The following is a 17,555-nucleotide window of genomic DNA, read 5'->3' as shown; positions in this document are numbered from 1 at the left end:
ATGTAACAAGCCTACTGCATGTGCTACAACCGAAGATCCTTTTCCAATTAGAAATCATTTACGTTGGGGAGAGAAGGGGCAGGAGCAAAGAGGTGGCTCTGGAATTTATTTAGAACTGGAATTCAACCGTTCTGGCTGGGAGCATTAACAGCTCAGCTGGGAACCTCAAACACTTGCTAGGACTCTGCAGTGAAACAGCAGTGAAAAAGCACGTTAGCAAGGAGGACAGCTTGTCCCCAGAAAACTAAGGAAATGCACAAATGAATTTTGTCCTGTTCTTTTCTACAGAGGGTGAAGAAGTAAAACAATTTTGTTGCACTAGTGGAAAAAAAGAAATCTTTAATTTTCATGAAACTCAAGCCTGAGTTTGCTTTTCAGTTTCAGCTCTGATAGAATCTCCAGATCAAACTCATTAGTGCTGGTTAAATCCAGGTTTGCTGATAGAAACGTGTGGGACAGCAAACAAAATCAGTATCAGGCCTCGAGAGAGGATGTGCCTCTTTAATTGAAAAAGGCAGAGTAATCATTCATTTATTTAACCCAGAGATGATTATAATCTGAAAACCTTGAAATCCTCTTACACAACAACTGTTTTGGCAAGCCCCTCTGTGTTCCAACAAATATTAAACTGTGCTTGCCATTTGTCTAAGGAATCTTGTATTAATAAACATGAAGAAGAACACTTTTACCTCCCACACTCAATGACAGAAGAAAACAAAGACCAGCTGTATTCATCAATGGATCCTTGTTCTGCACATAAAGGCTAATTACATTTTACTTCAAGCCTACACATGGAAACTTTTCTGCTGCCATCTTGTCAAATTCAGCTTCTGATATTCCAGCTGACAGGCTGTGATGACTGCACACAACAAACTTCTTTTTGTCATTAACACCTTCGGCACCCTGTGAGCATGGTATCTGTGTGATGGGAGCCAGGAGGAGGGGGCGCTCGGAGCATCCCTGTTCCTGCTGCACATGTAGTACCTGGCCACTGGCAAAGGGAAGGGGGATTTTTATAAAATGAGATGGCAGCAGCTAATATGACCCAAGATTTTAAGTCCAGAAACTGATCTCGTCTGAAGATGCCTTGCTAGCATCAGGCTCAGCCAGTTACCTCCATACCTCGTTCTGCACACAGCACTTCGAACTGGGACATTTTGAAAACACCACCAAAAGATAAACAAACAAGTTGACAAAGTGATTCCCAGCTTCAAGATCAAAACCACCGGTCACTAGGACAAAATCCAGACTCCTCAATGCTGATACTGAAGACTTCTTACTATGTATTTCTTCTTCTTCTTTTTCCTTTTTCTTTTTTTTTAAAGCTTTTCAAAGTTACAAACAGTTAAGAGACTGATCTACTCCAAAATTGAAAATCTTAAAAGTACTGTTAGCTTAAAAAAAATTGACAATTATCTTTTTTTTTCCTGAAGGCATTCCAATTCATCTGCATCAAATAAGTGTCTGTAAAACTAACAATTCTGGCCTAAGATAAAAATCACATGTTTTTAAAACACAAAATTAAAATTGGCAATACAAGTAGCTTTTTAGACTTAGATCAAAAGAGGGTTTCTTTTTAGAAAAGAATCAAACTGTCTTTCACCATTTTTATTGGTGTTTTTTCAACATTTCTCCCAGCTTTTACAATTAAAATAAATGACTCAATTTCACTGACTATATTCAGTTCCCTTTTCATGTTTTTCTAGATTTCCATATTGCAAAATTTGGGCTACAACCACCACAGACGACTGCTGTTATGCAAGAACTATTCCTGCCATAAATATCCAAAACAATGATAAAATATTTCTGCTGTTATTAGGTTCTACAAGTTTGTTTTCACAGTACATTAGTTTGGGAGATAAAGTACATGCTTAATGTCTGCTTCAGGATTCAGCTGTATGATCCCTATATCCCAGACCAGCCTCCATAATCATTCTGCTACAGAACACAATAAACTTGTTGTTACTGCAGATGCTACTAATTCGATGTAATTCTCTATATATTAGCTAAGAATCATATTCAAGATTATATGAAAACATCTCCATGTGAATCCCTCTGAAAAAATGAAATGCATTACAAGTGCAAACAAACAGTTTAAGAGTACATCTTTTGCCCAGTATAAATTATGGTACTTAGGGAAATAGTATTGAAAAAACGAACGAAGCAAACACTCTGCAAATAAAAACATTGAAAAGGGTCAGGGGTTACAAGGCTCGGTGCCTACAACCACTGAGCCCTGATCTATGACTGTTGCCGCAGAATCAACTGCAAGACAAAATACCAGCAACGGATCTGCCAGCATCAGCTATGCGCAGAAAAGGAAATAAAGGCAATCTGCAGTAATTTAAGGCTCCATCAGAAACATCATTAGCATGTGTCTCTTAGAGAAGGATGAAATCGAGGGGGGGAAAAAACAATTTTAATTACCTTATATGGAACTCAAACGAAACTGGAGTTACAGAGCGACCCCAAAATTTACCTACAACTTTACCTTTATTGATGTAAAAGGTGTTTCAACCCCAGACACTGACTTTTAACCACTGTGGACTGAATTTTGTAAGCACTGAGCTCCCCAGATGCTCAGTGAAGAACTGAATCCTCTGTGCTTGCAGAACCATACACTAAGAAATTAAAACCTATTGCCAATTTGAGTGGTCTTGACAAACCTGACTTTGCCATGAGCCATACCAGAAAGCACTTACCTACCAGCAAAAACAAGACCACAGAACTCCTCCCAGTGTGACGGGGCCAGTCAGCACAGGGATGTGAGGTGCATCTTCCATCCCTTGCTCTTACAGAAGCCAGGGCACCCATCTGAAATGGATTCTTCCTTTCCCATCCCATTTCCAAAAGATAGTGACTCTTTCGGCTTAGTACTGGGATTATTGCTGGTCATGAGAATTCTTTCTCATTACTATATTCCCTTAAATACATGTATGAAAGGTTTAAAGAAAAACAGCAGAAATCTGTCTCACTTCTTTTGTTTCCTGCATTGACTGTTAATTAAACTGAGAGTAAGTGAAAACAGTAGCCATAAAGAAGATGAGGACATACATTTTTGAGGCTACCTGCATGTTCTAACACACATGCACAAAAAGGCAAAAGCCTGCCAAAAATGTCACTCTGTGTAGTTTGGTTTGTACCTGGGAGAGTGATGACTGTCATGCCACAACCAGGGAATTGGGTGGAATAAACTAAGATGACTCCTGATCTTTCTATAGGAGGCCAAAGTATGACAATGCGTTCCAAAAAAATTTGGACTCCTGAACCTCTTCCACCTCTTTTGTCCTCAACAGATAGATACCAAAAACCAAAAAAAAATAAACAAAACAAACAAAACAAAACCAAAAACAAAATCCAACAACCAGTGATACCTTGAAGAAACAAATAGGAAGAAAACAGTGAAATCTTACTTTGCAGTAGTTTCTTCATCATATTTTGTTTTCAGATCAAACAGTTCTGTTCTGGTTTTTTCCAAGGCTAAAAGGCATAAACATGAAGCATTACAGCACTGTAACAGTAGTGAAAAGCAAAAAGACTACTCCATTTTTTTTATTGAGCCATAAATAAAGCTGTATACCTCCTGATGAAAAATGCTTTGCTCTATCTTTCTACCTAGGCAAACCATTATGACTTAGCAAAACGTATCTTGATTTTTCACAATTTTGTATGGTATTACTTTTACATTGCAAAAATTTCCAATTTCTATTCTACTTAAACAAAGCTAGACATTATTCATTTCTTATTAAGCTGGCTAAATTGCTTATTCATTTGAAATATTTATTGCAGTAATTCAAGGAATAACATTTCTTGTGTTCTCAAAGGAAACAAAAACAAATGTATCCCAAGCTGGAATATATAAAACTGCAGAGATGAACAGAAGTATTAATGGCAAGCAAGTCACAGGAACAGGCAAGGAACACTGGTGGAAACTGGGCTCATACTGAACTCAGACCACTATAAATATTTATCATAGTTCAGAAATGTGTGAAACCAGAGCAAAACACAACATGGATGCAAAGTTTCATAGCCTGTTTTAATTGCTGTGTTGTTCTAGTTCTGTACGTGCTTCGTGCTTGGCCTTGCCCACTGTATTTACCAACAGACTGGCTGCAACTCAAGTGTTCACTTAAGGTGTGAAGCCCCAAAGAAGCTCTGATTCACCAAGCACGTTCAAGCTCTGTTGGATCTCTCTGCGCTTGCAAGAGCTGGATCACACACAGTCCTGACTCAGCTAACGATCTCTGTCCTCTCACCTCCAGCCTGAGCAATGGTATAGGTCAGAATAGCGATGCCAAACCTGTTTGCAAAGCTTGAACTTTGTGTTCGGCTTCTTCCAGCTTTGAGGCTGTCGACATCTGTGTCTCCTGCAATTTTCTATAAAGGGAAAAGAAGAGGTGAGAACAGAGCTCGTAATCATGTTAAACAACTTATCTGTATTTTGCAAATTTGGAAGATAGAGTGATTAACTGTCTCAACTGTAATCAGACAACTGACAACACCACACAGACTACAAGGTGCTTCAATGGGACCCATAAATCATGTCACATTGCAGTACTGTTCATACTTTGCAGTCCCACTTATTAAAATTTTAGCAGTGTAGCCACCTCATAACATAAGCTGTGAACATTATACAAGAGTTGACTGCTATATAAATGACAACTTCGGTGGAAGGTTTTCTTGAGCATAATTTGTTTTGGAAATGTCACACACATTAAGAAAATTGTCACCAAGCACCCTCTGTTGTACAAAGTTAGTACAAGAAGAATGATACATTTCCATTTTACTGTCATAATGAAGAAATTTCTTGCCATTAAGTGATATACTGAATAGATGTGGCAGCTGTTTCATCGTAGCTGTAATGGATGCCAAATGCAATAACATTATTAGCTGCTTTAAAAAAAATCTGCATATTTCAAAACAAATTTCACATTGATATTTTCTATATAACACGATCAGACCTCTAGTATGCTCACATTTCTTATGTCCACAGGCAATATTTTCTTGTTTATGTCAGCAGTATACATTTTAACATCATCTTGCCATACAGGCACTACACCCTTTGCTCAAGGGTGGACAAAAGAAGTTATAAAACTCCTCTTTGGAAGGGAGCTTATCCGACACCTCCCAGAAGACACTGCTTTTTATAACACTGCTTTTAAGATATTCTGCAGATTTTTGAATTGTGAATTGGCTTATAAAACTACCAGCATCCTACTTGTGGTCTATAGAGTACATAAATTTATTCTCCAACACTGCTGACCAGGTTGATAACTATTTATAGCAAGAAACATGCATCAGTTCCCTTCATACCAAATTATATGCTTTGAGAACTCAAAATCTCTCTTATACATGCTTGTTTTTGTTATCTGCATTCAATGACCTGTCATTTTGTTTCATATTTACACATTTCTATATTGCTCTTTTTAAAGTCACTGTTTGCATGTTACTTATCGGAGAGTAACCACAGTTATCGATGAATAAAAAAACCTTGGCATTCACAGGTAGGTTTTTCCCACTCAGATCTGAATTTAAACTACCAACGTGCCAACTGAAAAGCTCATGTAAACTCACGGGCTTTCGCAGCAAGTTGAATATGTTAGCTTCAGTGTTACCGCTCCATGGCAGAAATAAGTTCTCAAGGTAGGGAACTTGGCTTGAAAGCACTCCCTCTTAAGACCCTTGGTCTTGTTCTGCCAGATTTGTTTGCCCACTAGCTTACAAGATTCAAACATTCCTTACTCATTTGCAAAAGATTAGAAATGCATCCAAGATGCTTCAAGAAAAAAAATTACAGTAATGTAAAAATTAAAATACTTGTTAACACAGGACTGTGCAAGCTATTTTGAGGATAAAGTTCTAGTTCAGGAACACAGGCCCCTTCTTAAACATGGCCATACCGGCAGGGGTGATGCACCTCTTGAGTACAGTGTTTCATCTGAAATAGCTCAGGGTTGTACAGATTGTACAGTGATACTCTGACACACAAAGTGGACACAGTGGACTGAATTACACTGTCGGCTAATGGAGAAAGATTAGTGTCACAAAGGACAATGCAGCTAGTGAAGAATAAAAGCAGGTTTGCACCCTTCTGAACATGACACCCCCCACACAACACTACCGCCAAGCAACAATCTGTCCTTGTTTTACTCCTACACTTTCACGATTGTTTTTCTGTGCAAAGTTGAGTATCAAATGATTCTGTGTCAAACACATAAATCACCAGAATCACTCAATATATGAGCTGTCTCAGCACACCAAAGAAAGGATCCTGGCTGGGAGGATTAAACAGAAAAATACATCTCTCCCCTACAGTACCTACAGAGCACACATGCACACTCACCTCTCCTTCTCCGCGAAATCATTTTGTAATTTTTGTTCTTTTTCAAGAGCTATATTCTCAGCTTGGTTCTTCAGGGTCTGTTCATATTCTCGGATTTTCTCTTTAAGTGCTTTTATTGTAACCTCTACAGAAAAACAATAGGGAAAGAATGAGTTTACATGGCTCCACGTGGCTCCACAACACACAGCTTTCTTTACCCTGTAGGCTCAGTGTGTTTTAAACTTTAGCTCTTCAACTCTGACACAAAATCAATGGATATGAGTCCCTTTGGAGACCTTTTACTCCCTAAATGTTAAATTGAACTTTAAGCGTTTAGGTTGAGAAGAATCAATGGAGTTTGCTGGAAAGCAGAGTGAAGGTTCCTCTAACATGACTTAAAAAAAAAAAAAAAAAAAAAAGAAAAGAAAAGAAAAGAAAAGAAAAGAAAAAAAAAATCAATTGTAAAATATAATATCACCTTATTGACTAGTCTCAAATTAGCTTGCTGCTGAGTGGAGATTAATAAAGTCCCAGTGCGGGTTTAAGTATGCATTTACACACAGGACAGTTAATTCACATAACTGTGCTCGTGTAAAAAGAGGCAGTTTTACTATGGTTCATGCACAGATGCAATCTAACACTAATTGAACACATATCTGGGATATAGCTATGTTCTGCTTCACAACTGATGACAAATATGGCAGTTAAGATTTAACTGCTGTATTAACAGTAGATCAGATGCAACAGACACTCTGGAGCCCCTCGTGTTCCCGTTGCTCTGACTGCCTTGTCATCCACACTGGGTTTTATGCACAAGCATCAATTGCTACAGCTCTGAGAGTGTGCTTGCAGTCTTCCAGGAAATCTGAAGAAACCCTGCTCTCAGATAAAGAAGCTTTCTTGCATTAACTGTGCCTGGTAACAGATGAGAGAAGAGGCAGAAACCTGAAGAGTCACCACGGAGCCTCTGATGGACAGTGTCTTGCTGCATGCCCTCATCCGCTCCTACATGAAAGCCCTCTGATCCCACCCACAGGAAAGGACCAGATCCTTATAGGGCTCATCAGAGGAAAAGTAGGACATTCACCAGAGTATGCTTTGTAACAATAATGGAATTTGGAAAAAGCGTCAGACTGCCAGAAGACTCACAGCTAGCAATACACTTCAATGTACTTACAGAGAGATGGGGTGGTTTAAAGGCATCAGCTTATTAGCAGCTGCCATTAACAATGCTGTAGGAAAAATACCTTTGGATACAAATTGTTTCTCATTCGGCAGAAATATGGGAGAAAGACAAACTTTGCTATGAAAAGTAAAGCCTCACGACTTAAAAAAAAAATCTCAGTAATACACACAAAACCGAGCATAATCCTTTAAAAGCCTGCACTTTTAGACTTGACTAGAGAACTGTCACACCAGGCAGCAGATACCTGGTGATAAGGTCTGCTGGCTGGGAATTATACCAAAGGCAGCTGGGACCACAGAGACCACAAGAACGGGGGGAGAGCGGTAAAACGTGACTGCCAGCAAACCGGCTACTTGTGAATGAAGGACTGGGATTTTGCTAGCCATGCAAAAATCAGATGAGTCTCATTACAGATTAATAAGCCATGAAAGGGACATGACTTAAAAAAAAAAAAAAAAAAGAGCAAGGGGAAATTCTTCTCTGAGATCCGGGAAATAGGAATTTTGATCATCTCCTGAATAAGCAAAGGATGCTCTTCACACATGCAAAAAGATGTTCATTCATACAGATGAAGGATGCACTATTTGTGCAGGAGGTACCTTTGCTGCTAGTATTTTCACACGTGAGCTGTACCAAAGTATTCAGGTACATGAAGAAGCACAGAGCGAAATAAGTAGCTTCCATACTAACAATCTCAAGGAAACACACAGAGTTGCACCTTACCAATTCTGAACGCTTCATTTTTAAAAGGAAACAAAAGCACTAAATTTAATGCAAGAAGTGCACAAATGCAGGGAAAAATATGACTTTTGTGACAAATCCGTTTTTACCTTTAGGCACAATCTAATCCCCTACACTGCTGGAAGAACTAAGTGCCTCCTTTACTGTTCAGGTCAGCTGCAGCTTGTTAGCCACTGCCATTTATACCAGTTTTGGAAGAAGTTTCTTAAAGGCATTGTACAGCTTGTATACAGCCCTCCTCCAAACAAAGAGATTAACTGATAAAAGCACCCTTAGCTAACAACACACTTTTCCCTGGATATCTTATTAAACCCTGTTTGAAATAGAGCGTAAAACTATTGCACAGGCGTCAAAAACAGCGCAAACACTAGAGTGGCAAAACAGAAAGGAAGTTAGTGCACACTGGGGAAATAAAAAAAAAAACAAAACCAAAACCAAAAAGCAGTTTACATGTAGTTGCAGCATGGAACTATGGAAATCAAAATCTTTTCTACTTTCTGGGATGAATTCCTATGTCATGTCTGAGTGTATGGGACACAGAGCCTCAGGAAAACTGCAGTGACCTGCAATTATTGTGCATTTCCAGCAAAAGACTGTTGGTGTAGAGCATTACAGCTCATCTTTTGCAGTGCAGCCTGAATCTTTGCATGCTGGAACCTATCCTCCCCATGGCCCACACCCTCTATGTTAACAGCAAATCTGTAGGTGCACAGGTGCTTCTTCTGCTGAAAATGAGACAAGAGATCCAACCTAGTTGCTAATGCTGCTTTCAAATGTTACCCATTTCAGTGCAAAGGTTCCATAGTATAAGAAAACCTCAATTTTTCCAAATTTTCCTTGAAAATTTACCTTTGTACCAGACAGAACATAGTATTGAATATGGAAATGAAAAGTCCCATGTACAGGGAAGTAGGTGTACAACTAAGCAAATTTTGTTTCCTGGTGAAAGAAACACGTTCTTTTGAAGTACAAGAAAACTTAACAGTCTTAACGACAACAGGCTTTAAATCTCTGGTCTCATTAAAACTTACTTAATTAAACAGTATTAGCTTGTGTTTACATTGTTCTTTGGATAGTCCCTGGAGTAAATGTAAAATATGTATGCTGCATGTACTCCAGCAACACGTTTCAGATTTACGTAAGGGAAAAACAGAGTACAGGAAAAGTCCATTTTTCAGGTTTGTATCCATGTATGAAATACTGTTGGTTTTTTGTGCGTGTGTCTGTGTACTACATGCACCCACATGCACATTCAGCTTGATGTCAGTAGCAGTGTGGTCTATCATATAGAGTCTACATATAACTTCAGCCAATGGTGTTGTTTCCAGGCAGTGCTGGAGGCTACAACCAAATAACAGCTTCACATTCCGATGTGGTGCTACAGAAGACTTCTAAAGAAATGCAGTGAGTCTAACCCAAAGTCATATGTATATGCAAAAATGGCAATAATAGACTACTGTACTCTCTTTACTGACTTTCAATTCTACCTACTGTCAACTCTACCTGTATGAAATAAAACTGAATTTCATCCCAGTGTTTAAATTTCAGTATGCATTAAAAGCTGTTAAACACACACATTTGCAACCTACCCTGATTTTTCACCTCAGCGAATTCTTTGTTGTATTCCTCTAGAGTTTCCCTAAGTTTCTGGTTTTCTGTTTCAATATCGTGCATACGTTGAACCTTGAGCTGAAGTTGCTGTCCTAAATCCAAGGCTGGAACTGGATCTAAAAAAGAAATGGTAAAATAAAATGTAAGATAACAGTAACACTTCTGTGACTCAAACAGCTCAGAGCACAAGTGTCCCTTTTTCTCTATTAATACCTAGTTTAAGTGACCAGGCCCTAGTTTGAATTACTTTTTCCATATGTTGATTACTCCATGTCCTATGTGATTAAAAAAATATGGCTGGTTAACTTTACCTATGCTACCCTTTAAATTGAAGTGTGCTTTCCTCATTGTGGCTTTTATCCACAGGGCAGTTCGCCCAGGGTGCAGACAGTCATGATGCAAAGGTATGTGACAGCTTGAAGTTTCATATTTTTGTTTTTAAAATGAGAACTTCAGGGGAAAAAAGTAATCCAAAAAGTACCACCCACTGACAGCTGGTGTCCTTTAAATACCTCCACTTTTGCAGGAGTGAATTTCTGATGAAAATTGTGTCCTCCTGCACAGCTGAGCACTAAAAGTTTATTTGATTATAGAGATCTGAGCTGTATTTTTTCAGAGTGGCAGATCAATAACTATCTGAAGTATTGTGTAAATTTAATTAATTCTATGAAGCTTGGATTTTGTGACCCTTATTCCCTATTTTTCGCATACTACTAATCGAATAAAAATTAGAAATTAGTTTGTAAGTTCTCACAAAATTAATTCTTCCATGTTGGTTCCCTTCCACTGAAGAGAGTCCCTAGCACACACCTGACATGTACGCACGCGTGATTTATTCTGGGATTTCTTCCCAGTCAGAATAGGAAAATGCTGGAGTCCGATGGACTTATAAAAGATTATTGAATACATTTCTGTTATGGGCGCCAGCATCTCTTGTGAAATGGCTGCAAAGATTTAGTCTCCTGTTGAGGAATGCTAAACACCAAACTCAGTGGATCAACAACAGTATATATTAGGGAGTTCACTTAATTTTCAACCACCACAGTCATTAATTTTTCAGACCACCCTCAGTCTCTGGAAACACATAATAAGTCTATTGTACCTCTGTTAACACATTAAGCATGAGCCTGTGTGTTTTTTCAATATGCCAGCGTTGTTTCATAGTTTATAAAAGAATAGTACTGGGTTATGTTGAGCTCAGAGACATTGTAAGTAGCAGTCTGCTGCATTTTGTTACTTCAGTTCTTCAACAGCTTATGGCATTACCCTGTTCATAATACAAAATCTAGGTTGCTTGTCATCTGTTCTCTGTACATACATAGTTTATGACTACATAGCTTTTTCATTTATGCTTTTTAGGCCAAATACTTTTCGTTATTATTATCTATATTAAAATATTTATAATAAATCAAACTTAAAATGTTATTGTGGCAGAGACAGAGGGTACAGGTAAAGAATTAAATACAAAGTTTAAGTCACAGCAGTAGCACGAGTTAAAGTCCCTACAATATTTATGTATGGTCCAATTAAGGTACAGGCTGTCACAACATCACCCTTCTCCCATGTAGGTCCGCTGACCTTTAGCGGGACTGCCCGCTTTGTCACACTTCTGCAGCTCAGCATTTCTCTGACAGAGCTAGTCCAGGACGTTCATCTGCTGAACGTAAAGAGAGGTTGGATTGTCTCAATCCACCCGTGTCTTAAGTTGTTACAGGAGCCTCCAAATATATCTAACAACAACCTTTTGCTTCAGCTATGGTATTTCTATAAAAGTGTGTTAAAATGCCATGATGAAAGAAATTGAACTTTATAAAACTGCGGGTGCACTCTTCCCCCCCCCCTTTTTAGAACGTCCATTGTAAAAAGCCAGGACACCCACAAAACATATTCTGCTCCAAATACACATGGCTTTCTTAATTTAAATTGGTAAGGAATTAGGAGACAAAAATAACATGGGCATTATAAAGTGAATAATGACTAAGTCTTTAGTCAAATTTGCGATCCCTTAGAAGCTTTATGCTCAAAATGAAAATGCTTGCAATCTCATAATTATTCATCAGGACATGTATATTTAATTTAGCTCTATTAAAGGTTAATGTTCAAGTAGCAAAACAGTTGCAGAACAAACAAAATGTAAAAACAGTCTCTGTGCATTAAACTTCAAACTTTACTAGAGCCTATTTGAAGGACTAATGGCCTGCAGCCACTAAATACTGCTTAAAGACATGTTAAAAAAAAAACACACAGAAACATGGCTGAAGCACCTCTTAGACTTAATTTTTATAAACTGCATTAAAGAAAACTAATCACTGCATTACAATAGGTTGACCGAGACATTCTGACCAGAGACAGAAATAATTAATTTCTCATGGCAAGCTCCAACATGCTCTTTTATCTCAAAAAAACAACTAAAGGAGGACCATGATTTCTGGAGCATTTATAAACATCAATTAATCAGAAACCCGTACAAACCATACAGCCAGTGCAACTCTTTTCTTACCTGAATGGAGTGGATTTAAAAATAAATAAGAATACTCTCCTTTTCCCAACATATGCATGCATGAAAAAGCATACCTATTTAGATTAACCAGACTTACAAAGTATGTTTCATGTCATTTAACAGGAGGTCACTGAATTTTTACACAAGCAATGGACCAAAACTTTCGATTCATTACACAAACAACAGGCATACGCATGCTGAAAAAAAAAAATCAAATGCCACTAGCTTATAGACAGCAGCAAAGAAGGAAATGCCTTTTCTGTAATTGGTAAAAGAGAAAAATAATCTCAATTAACACTTCAATGTAAAAAACTCATTGCAAATTATTCCCTTGGTTTGAATCTTCTCTAGCTTGAAGTTCAGCATCCCTGCTAGGCACAAGATAAATAAGAAATGAGAACAGAGACAAAAGGAATCTGCTCATCCAAAACTTAAAAAGTGTTTAGCAAGATCATTATTGCCCAAGAGTAAACTGAGATGTCCATTTTTATACGAAGTTCTGTAGATCTGTTTCCGTATCTTCCCACTCTGTTCTACTTCCCTTATCTGCTTGTTGCCTCCCATGTCCCCGAGGAAGCCCTTGGCATCATGCATCTGTGTGTGCCCTTCATGTCCAGGCCTGGCCCTGACCCAGCAGCAGAAGTAACAACCTGCTGCATCTCCACACCCGCATCCCAAAGTCTGGTCCCGCTGTCACTTCCCCAGGGATCGCTCTTTGGGGACAGTGCACGCAGGGCTCCCTGTGCCCGGTGTGGTGCTCACAGCTGTCACACACCGCACTGGTCCCCTTGCTGACAGCTCCTCTGCTCATGAAGGGGCTGGATGGACACATCCCAGCAAATGAAGAGGTGAACAGAATTAGCCAGCGTTACAAGTGTAACATTTTTTATATAGTAGGCAACACTTCACATCAAACAAGCCGGTGCAAGGCAGCAGCAGTAAACCTCTCAGGCTACTCTCGCACCATATACATGCCCCAAGGACAAATTATTTTTGAACAGCAGCACAGGAGAACCAATTTTTTGCTGCCGTCTGTGCATGTACACCATGCATTTTCAGAATGGTTTAAAACCATTCTAAGTAACCTAGAGATAGATTTGGACCAAAGAGCGCATTATGTTACTCGCTGGAGGCAGCACCTCACCACCTGCAGCCCCAGCACAACCCAAACCTGGCGACAAAACCCCACTACCGATGCCCGGCTGAATTTCCAAATGGGGTTTCACTGAAAAAAAAAAGGAAAAAAAAATCCCTCACTCATTCTGTGAGCTGGAAAAAGACACAGATCTTAATAATTCAATCTAAGTGTTTACACAAAGAGCACTGTGGGTACGCTGCCCTCCCCTGTCATTAGCGGAGATGAATGCACCCCCTTGTGCGCGCTGCTCCCGCAATGACATCACGCTCCCGCCTGCCTCGCTTTTCGCCAGGGCACTCTAGGCTAATGTAATCATACGATTACATAATTAACCCAGCTGTCTCATTAAGAAAATCAACTGGAATTCAGGGCATAATTAGTCATACAGCAATTAGCATGCTGATGAGCGACTGATGAAAAGCTGTCTAGATACGGAGTATGCTGGGACCACCCTCGTTTATCGGGGATAGAGGGGGGGCGGCAGAGCCCGGCTCAAGTCCCCCGAGAACCGCGAGGCCGGGCCGGGTCCCCTCGGCCGGCAGAGGCCTGCGCAGCCCCGGCCTGGCGTGGCCTCGGCACCGGGCACCTCGCGGCCCCTCCCGGGCGGGCCCCTCACGGCACCTCCCGGCCCCTCACGGGCCGGCCCGGCCCCGCGGGGAGCGAGCGGCAATGCCCGGCCTGGAGCTCGGAGCCGGGAAGCGCAGCGCTGCCCTCAGAAGGCTCCGGGTTGGGCCGGGGAAACTAACCAAAAAAAAAATTTAAATAAATAAAATAAAAAGGCGCCGTTTCTTTTCACGCTTCTGAGGGAAATGCTCTTCCCGTGCTGCGGTGTGAGGCGCTGCTGGCGGGCTCATCTCAGTTTATTCACAAAAGGGGAAAGGGCACCTAATACTTTGGCCGGTGTCTTAAAATGGAGCTCCTGAGAAGGCTTTTCCAAAACAAAGGGCTTCTCCTAAATCCCCTCCTCCCTTTTCATGACAGGCCCGTAGCGCTGGAAACGCGCGGAAAGCAAGTTATGAAACAGTGCCAGGACTACAGGGGCAATTAATATTTTATATCACAGGGAATGTGTTTCCTAAGGTTGGGGTCTAAAAATAATGCACAGAAGGCACAGCAATTGTTTCGAAAAGACTGTTTGTGTTGCCTAACCATGCTGTAAGCAAACCAAGCTTAGCGATTGCTCACAAGAAACACCCACGCAAAATGATAAGGGAGAGGGAAAAAATAAAAATAATTAAAAAAAATAAATAAAAAAACACACCCTCCTTAGCTTGACTTCGTTACCGTAGACTGTTAACTTTTTGGAAAAAAGTTCAGCTCAGCCATGTCACGGCCAAGTGAATGAAGCTTTTGCCCCCAGCTGAGCCATGCAGCGAGTGGTTCTCTGGGCACACGGTGCCTGCTTCGCAGGCAGCTCCATCAGCTTGTGATGCACTAAGTGCCTCCTTGGGAGGCTGCATATCTGAAAATAACCTGAAAATGTGTTTTAGAAAAAATAATAATTACATTGTAGCTTTTGAATATTCAAACACCTCACAGCATACTTAATTAATTCATTAATTATTCCCCAGAAATTTCAGGGGTAAATTGAAATAGCCTAGAGAGACTGAGACAAAGATTTCATGGAATAAATGATAACTTTCCTCCTGTTCCCCCATGACTCTGGTAGCCCAGGGACAGAAGAGTTATAGCTGTAATTCCGTTTGAAACAAAGCTCATCATCTCTCCAACTCCTCACTTCATAAAAAACATGAAAAGGTTCTCCCTTCCATCAGGAATTAAACACATTTTCTTACTCCCCCATCCCACAGGACTAGGATCTCTCTCTTCCTTTTATTTTTTCCATTTTTCAAAGTGTTCCCCTCACCTTCCTGGCATCGGAGCATTTTGTAAGGGCCGTGCCAGGGAATTCAAAGCACCCGCAAGAGGGTGAGGGACCCTCATCTTCCATACCAGAAAGAAAGCAGAATGCCACATTCTGCTGCCCTCCAAAAGCACTAAAGCAGCAAAGCAATTCTGAAGCGACCCCTCTGAGCAGGGACGGGAAGCCGCAGCATAACGGCGGCTTTGCTCCCCATTAATCACCATAAGCTGTCAGTGGCAGCACCCTGCAATGCTCACAGGGTTAAGTGAAATGATGTGAGATGGGATATGGCCACTTTGACCACAAGCACATGGATGCCTGTGCCGGAATGTGGCTCTTAGACCTTGTAGGGTGTTACGTGAAAACATCCTTTATTTATCTACCAATCGGCTACTTGCTGAAAAGATGCTTTGGCCCTGCACCACATAATGAAATGCATCTCTACCCTAGTATCCAAAAAAGTCAAGCAAGACAATGTTGATGATTGATTCCTTCATGAATTGTGTTGCAGTTCCCTTTACCTTCGAAGGAGTAACCAAAATTAATCCTCAGAGAAGTTTTTAATAGTAAAGTGGGCATGCATAATAGGTGATACAGTATTTTATGGCACTGTAATATGCCAGCTAAAAAAGGACCTAGTGAGTTATAAGAGAAACCCCTGCAACTGAAAATGCTCCAATTTGAACATTAATACTCTAGTAATGGCTGAAGACATTGGAATTTACTGCTTGCACACTGAGCTCAATGTAAAGCAAAGGACAGTTACAGACAATCGTTCATATGCTAAAAGTTTTATTTCTCCTATTTTGAGATTATAAAAAGAAAAGAGAACCCTCCACTGTATTTGAAAGCATTTCTGCCACAATCATCCCTTCTTTCTCCTGAACACTGCTGCATGTAGTTAGCCCGAAACCCTCAGCAGGCTGGGGTTTATTCTAATTCCAGTTCACATTCCTGCAACTGACAAAGGGAAGTGCAATATATCCCATCACACATGCATCAAATACTGCCTCTTCTTCCCTGAATATGCAATGCTGCTCCAGTCACTGGGGTTAGGGTTGCTCTAAGCCCAGTCCCTAAAGCAAGAGTGCTGCAGTTGGCACCTCCAGGTGAACATGCCCAAGGCAGCAGGGCTGTCTGCTCTATACTGCACATTCTTCCTGCATCTACTCACTGCATCCTTCCCTTATCTGCACCTCCCCTCTTCCTTCCGTGCCTCCAGCCTACCAACTAAAATAGGGCTTGACAAGCACACAATAAATTTTTTAAAGTGTGTGCTTTAGGGATATTTCTTCCTTCGAATATTTATTCCAGCTTTTACAAAGGAATTTATCCAATTATTAATTCAACATGAAAAACGGAAGAAAAAATGTGATCAGACAAACCCAATTTGAAGCCACATATTCAGGTAACAAAGCTATTTTTGGTTATTGTGACATCCATTTCAAAACGTAAGGATAAAGTGAATGAGAACTAAAAGACTAGCGTTGGCCAGGACTTTGCGCCTCATCTGAAAGTAACTATGTAACGCTAACAGTATGCCCTACCAGCGTGTACTCAGCCAGCACAGATCCAAAATTGTATTTCATGCTGTATTTCCGAGGCATGGCACAGAATTCAGACCCCGGAGGGAAGGAGGCTGAAGTGATTACGAGCTACTTCCACATTCCTCGGCGCTGGGCTGCCCGAAGGCTGGAGCAGCATCCCAGGCGAGCCAGACCCTTCTGAAAAATGCACAGTAGCGGCGGCTGACCCCACCAGAACGCTGCTCCAGACCTCTGCTCTGCAGCCTGGGCTATAAACCATCCTTCTCACCCCAGCTCAGGCATTTCTTTGTGCAGAACGGTTTGCAGAAAAATCACCGGTGCCTACGTTCCCTGATTTGTTATTGTAGAGACTTCTCTTCCAGCCAGAACTGGGGCATTTTAAATATGTTTACACAAGTCCCTTATTTATTTTATTTTTTTTACCTGGTCTGAATGTGGTGGTGAAGCTTCAAAGACTGTGCCTTCAGATGGGATACAGTCACAAGCTGAATCACTACCTGCAGCCCCACAGGTTTACTGCTTTTTGCTCTTTCAAGTATTAACTACGTTCAATTTTCTGCTTAATTTTATTCGATTTTCAAGTGTGTTTAAAAAGATACCCCACTGCTCTCTTTGAGGGGGTGTATGCACTGCTTCTGTTGTCCGT

At 40.5% G+C, this 17,555-nt stretch overlaps 1 protein-coding gene across 4 annotated transcripts in view; it reads right to left on the bottom strand.

The window, feature by feature from the left end:
- CUX1 (cut like homeobox 1) overlaps positions 1-17,555 on the bottom strand; it is a 268,267-nt gene that overhangs the window by 124,991 nt on the left and 125,721 nt on the right. For all 4 annotated transcript variants that reach the window (XM_084299863.1, XM_084299860.1, XM_084299861.1 and 1 more), the window contains exons 5-8: positions 9,839-9,976; positions 6,344-6,467; positions 4,301-4,377; positions 3,414-3,480 (exon numbers count right to left, since the gene is read on the bottom strand). In XM_084299863.1, coding sequence (XP_084155989.1) covers positions 3,414-3,480; positions 4,301-4,377; positions 6,344-6,467; positions 9,839-9,976 — 406 coding nt within the window. The remainder of the gene's footprint in view (positions 1-3,413; positions 3,481-4,300; positions 4,378-6,343; positions 6,468-9,838; positions 9,977-17,555) is intronic.

This window comes from Netta rufina (genome assembly GCF_964035555.1).
Source record: "Netta rufina genome assembly, chromosome: 21".
Classification (NCBI taxonomy): Eukaryota; Metazoa; Chordata; class Aves; order Anseriformes; family Anatidae; genus Netta; species Netta rufina.
Note: the sequence above shows the minus strand (reverse complement) of the source record. Positions and strands in the feature narration are given on the sequence as shown.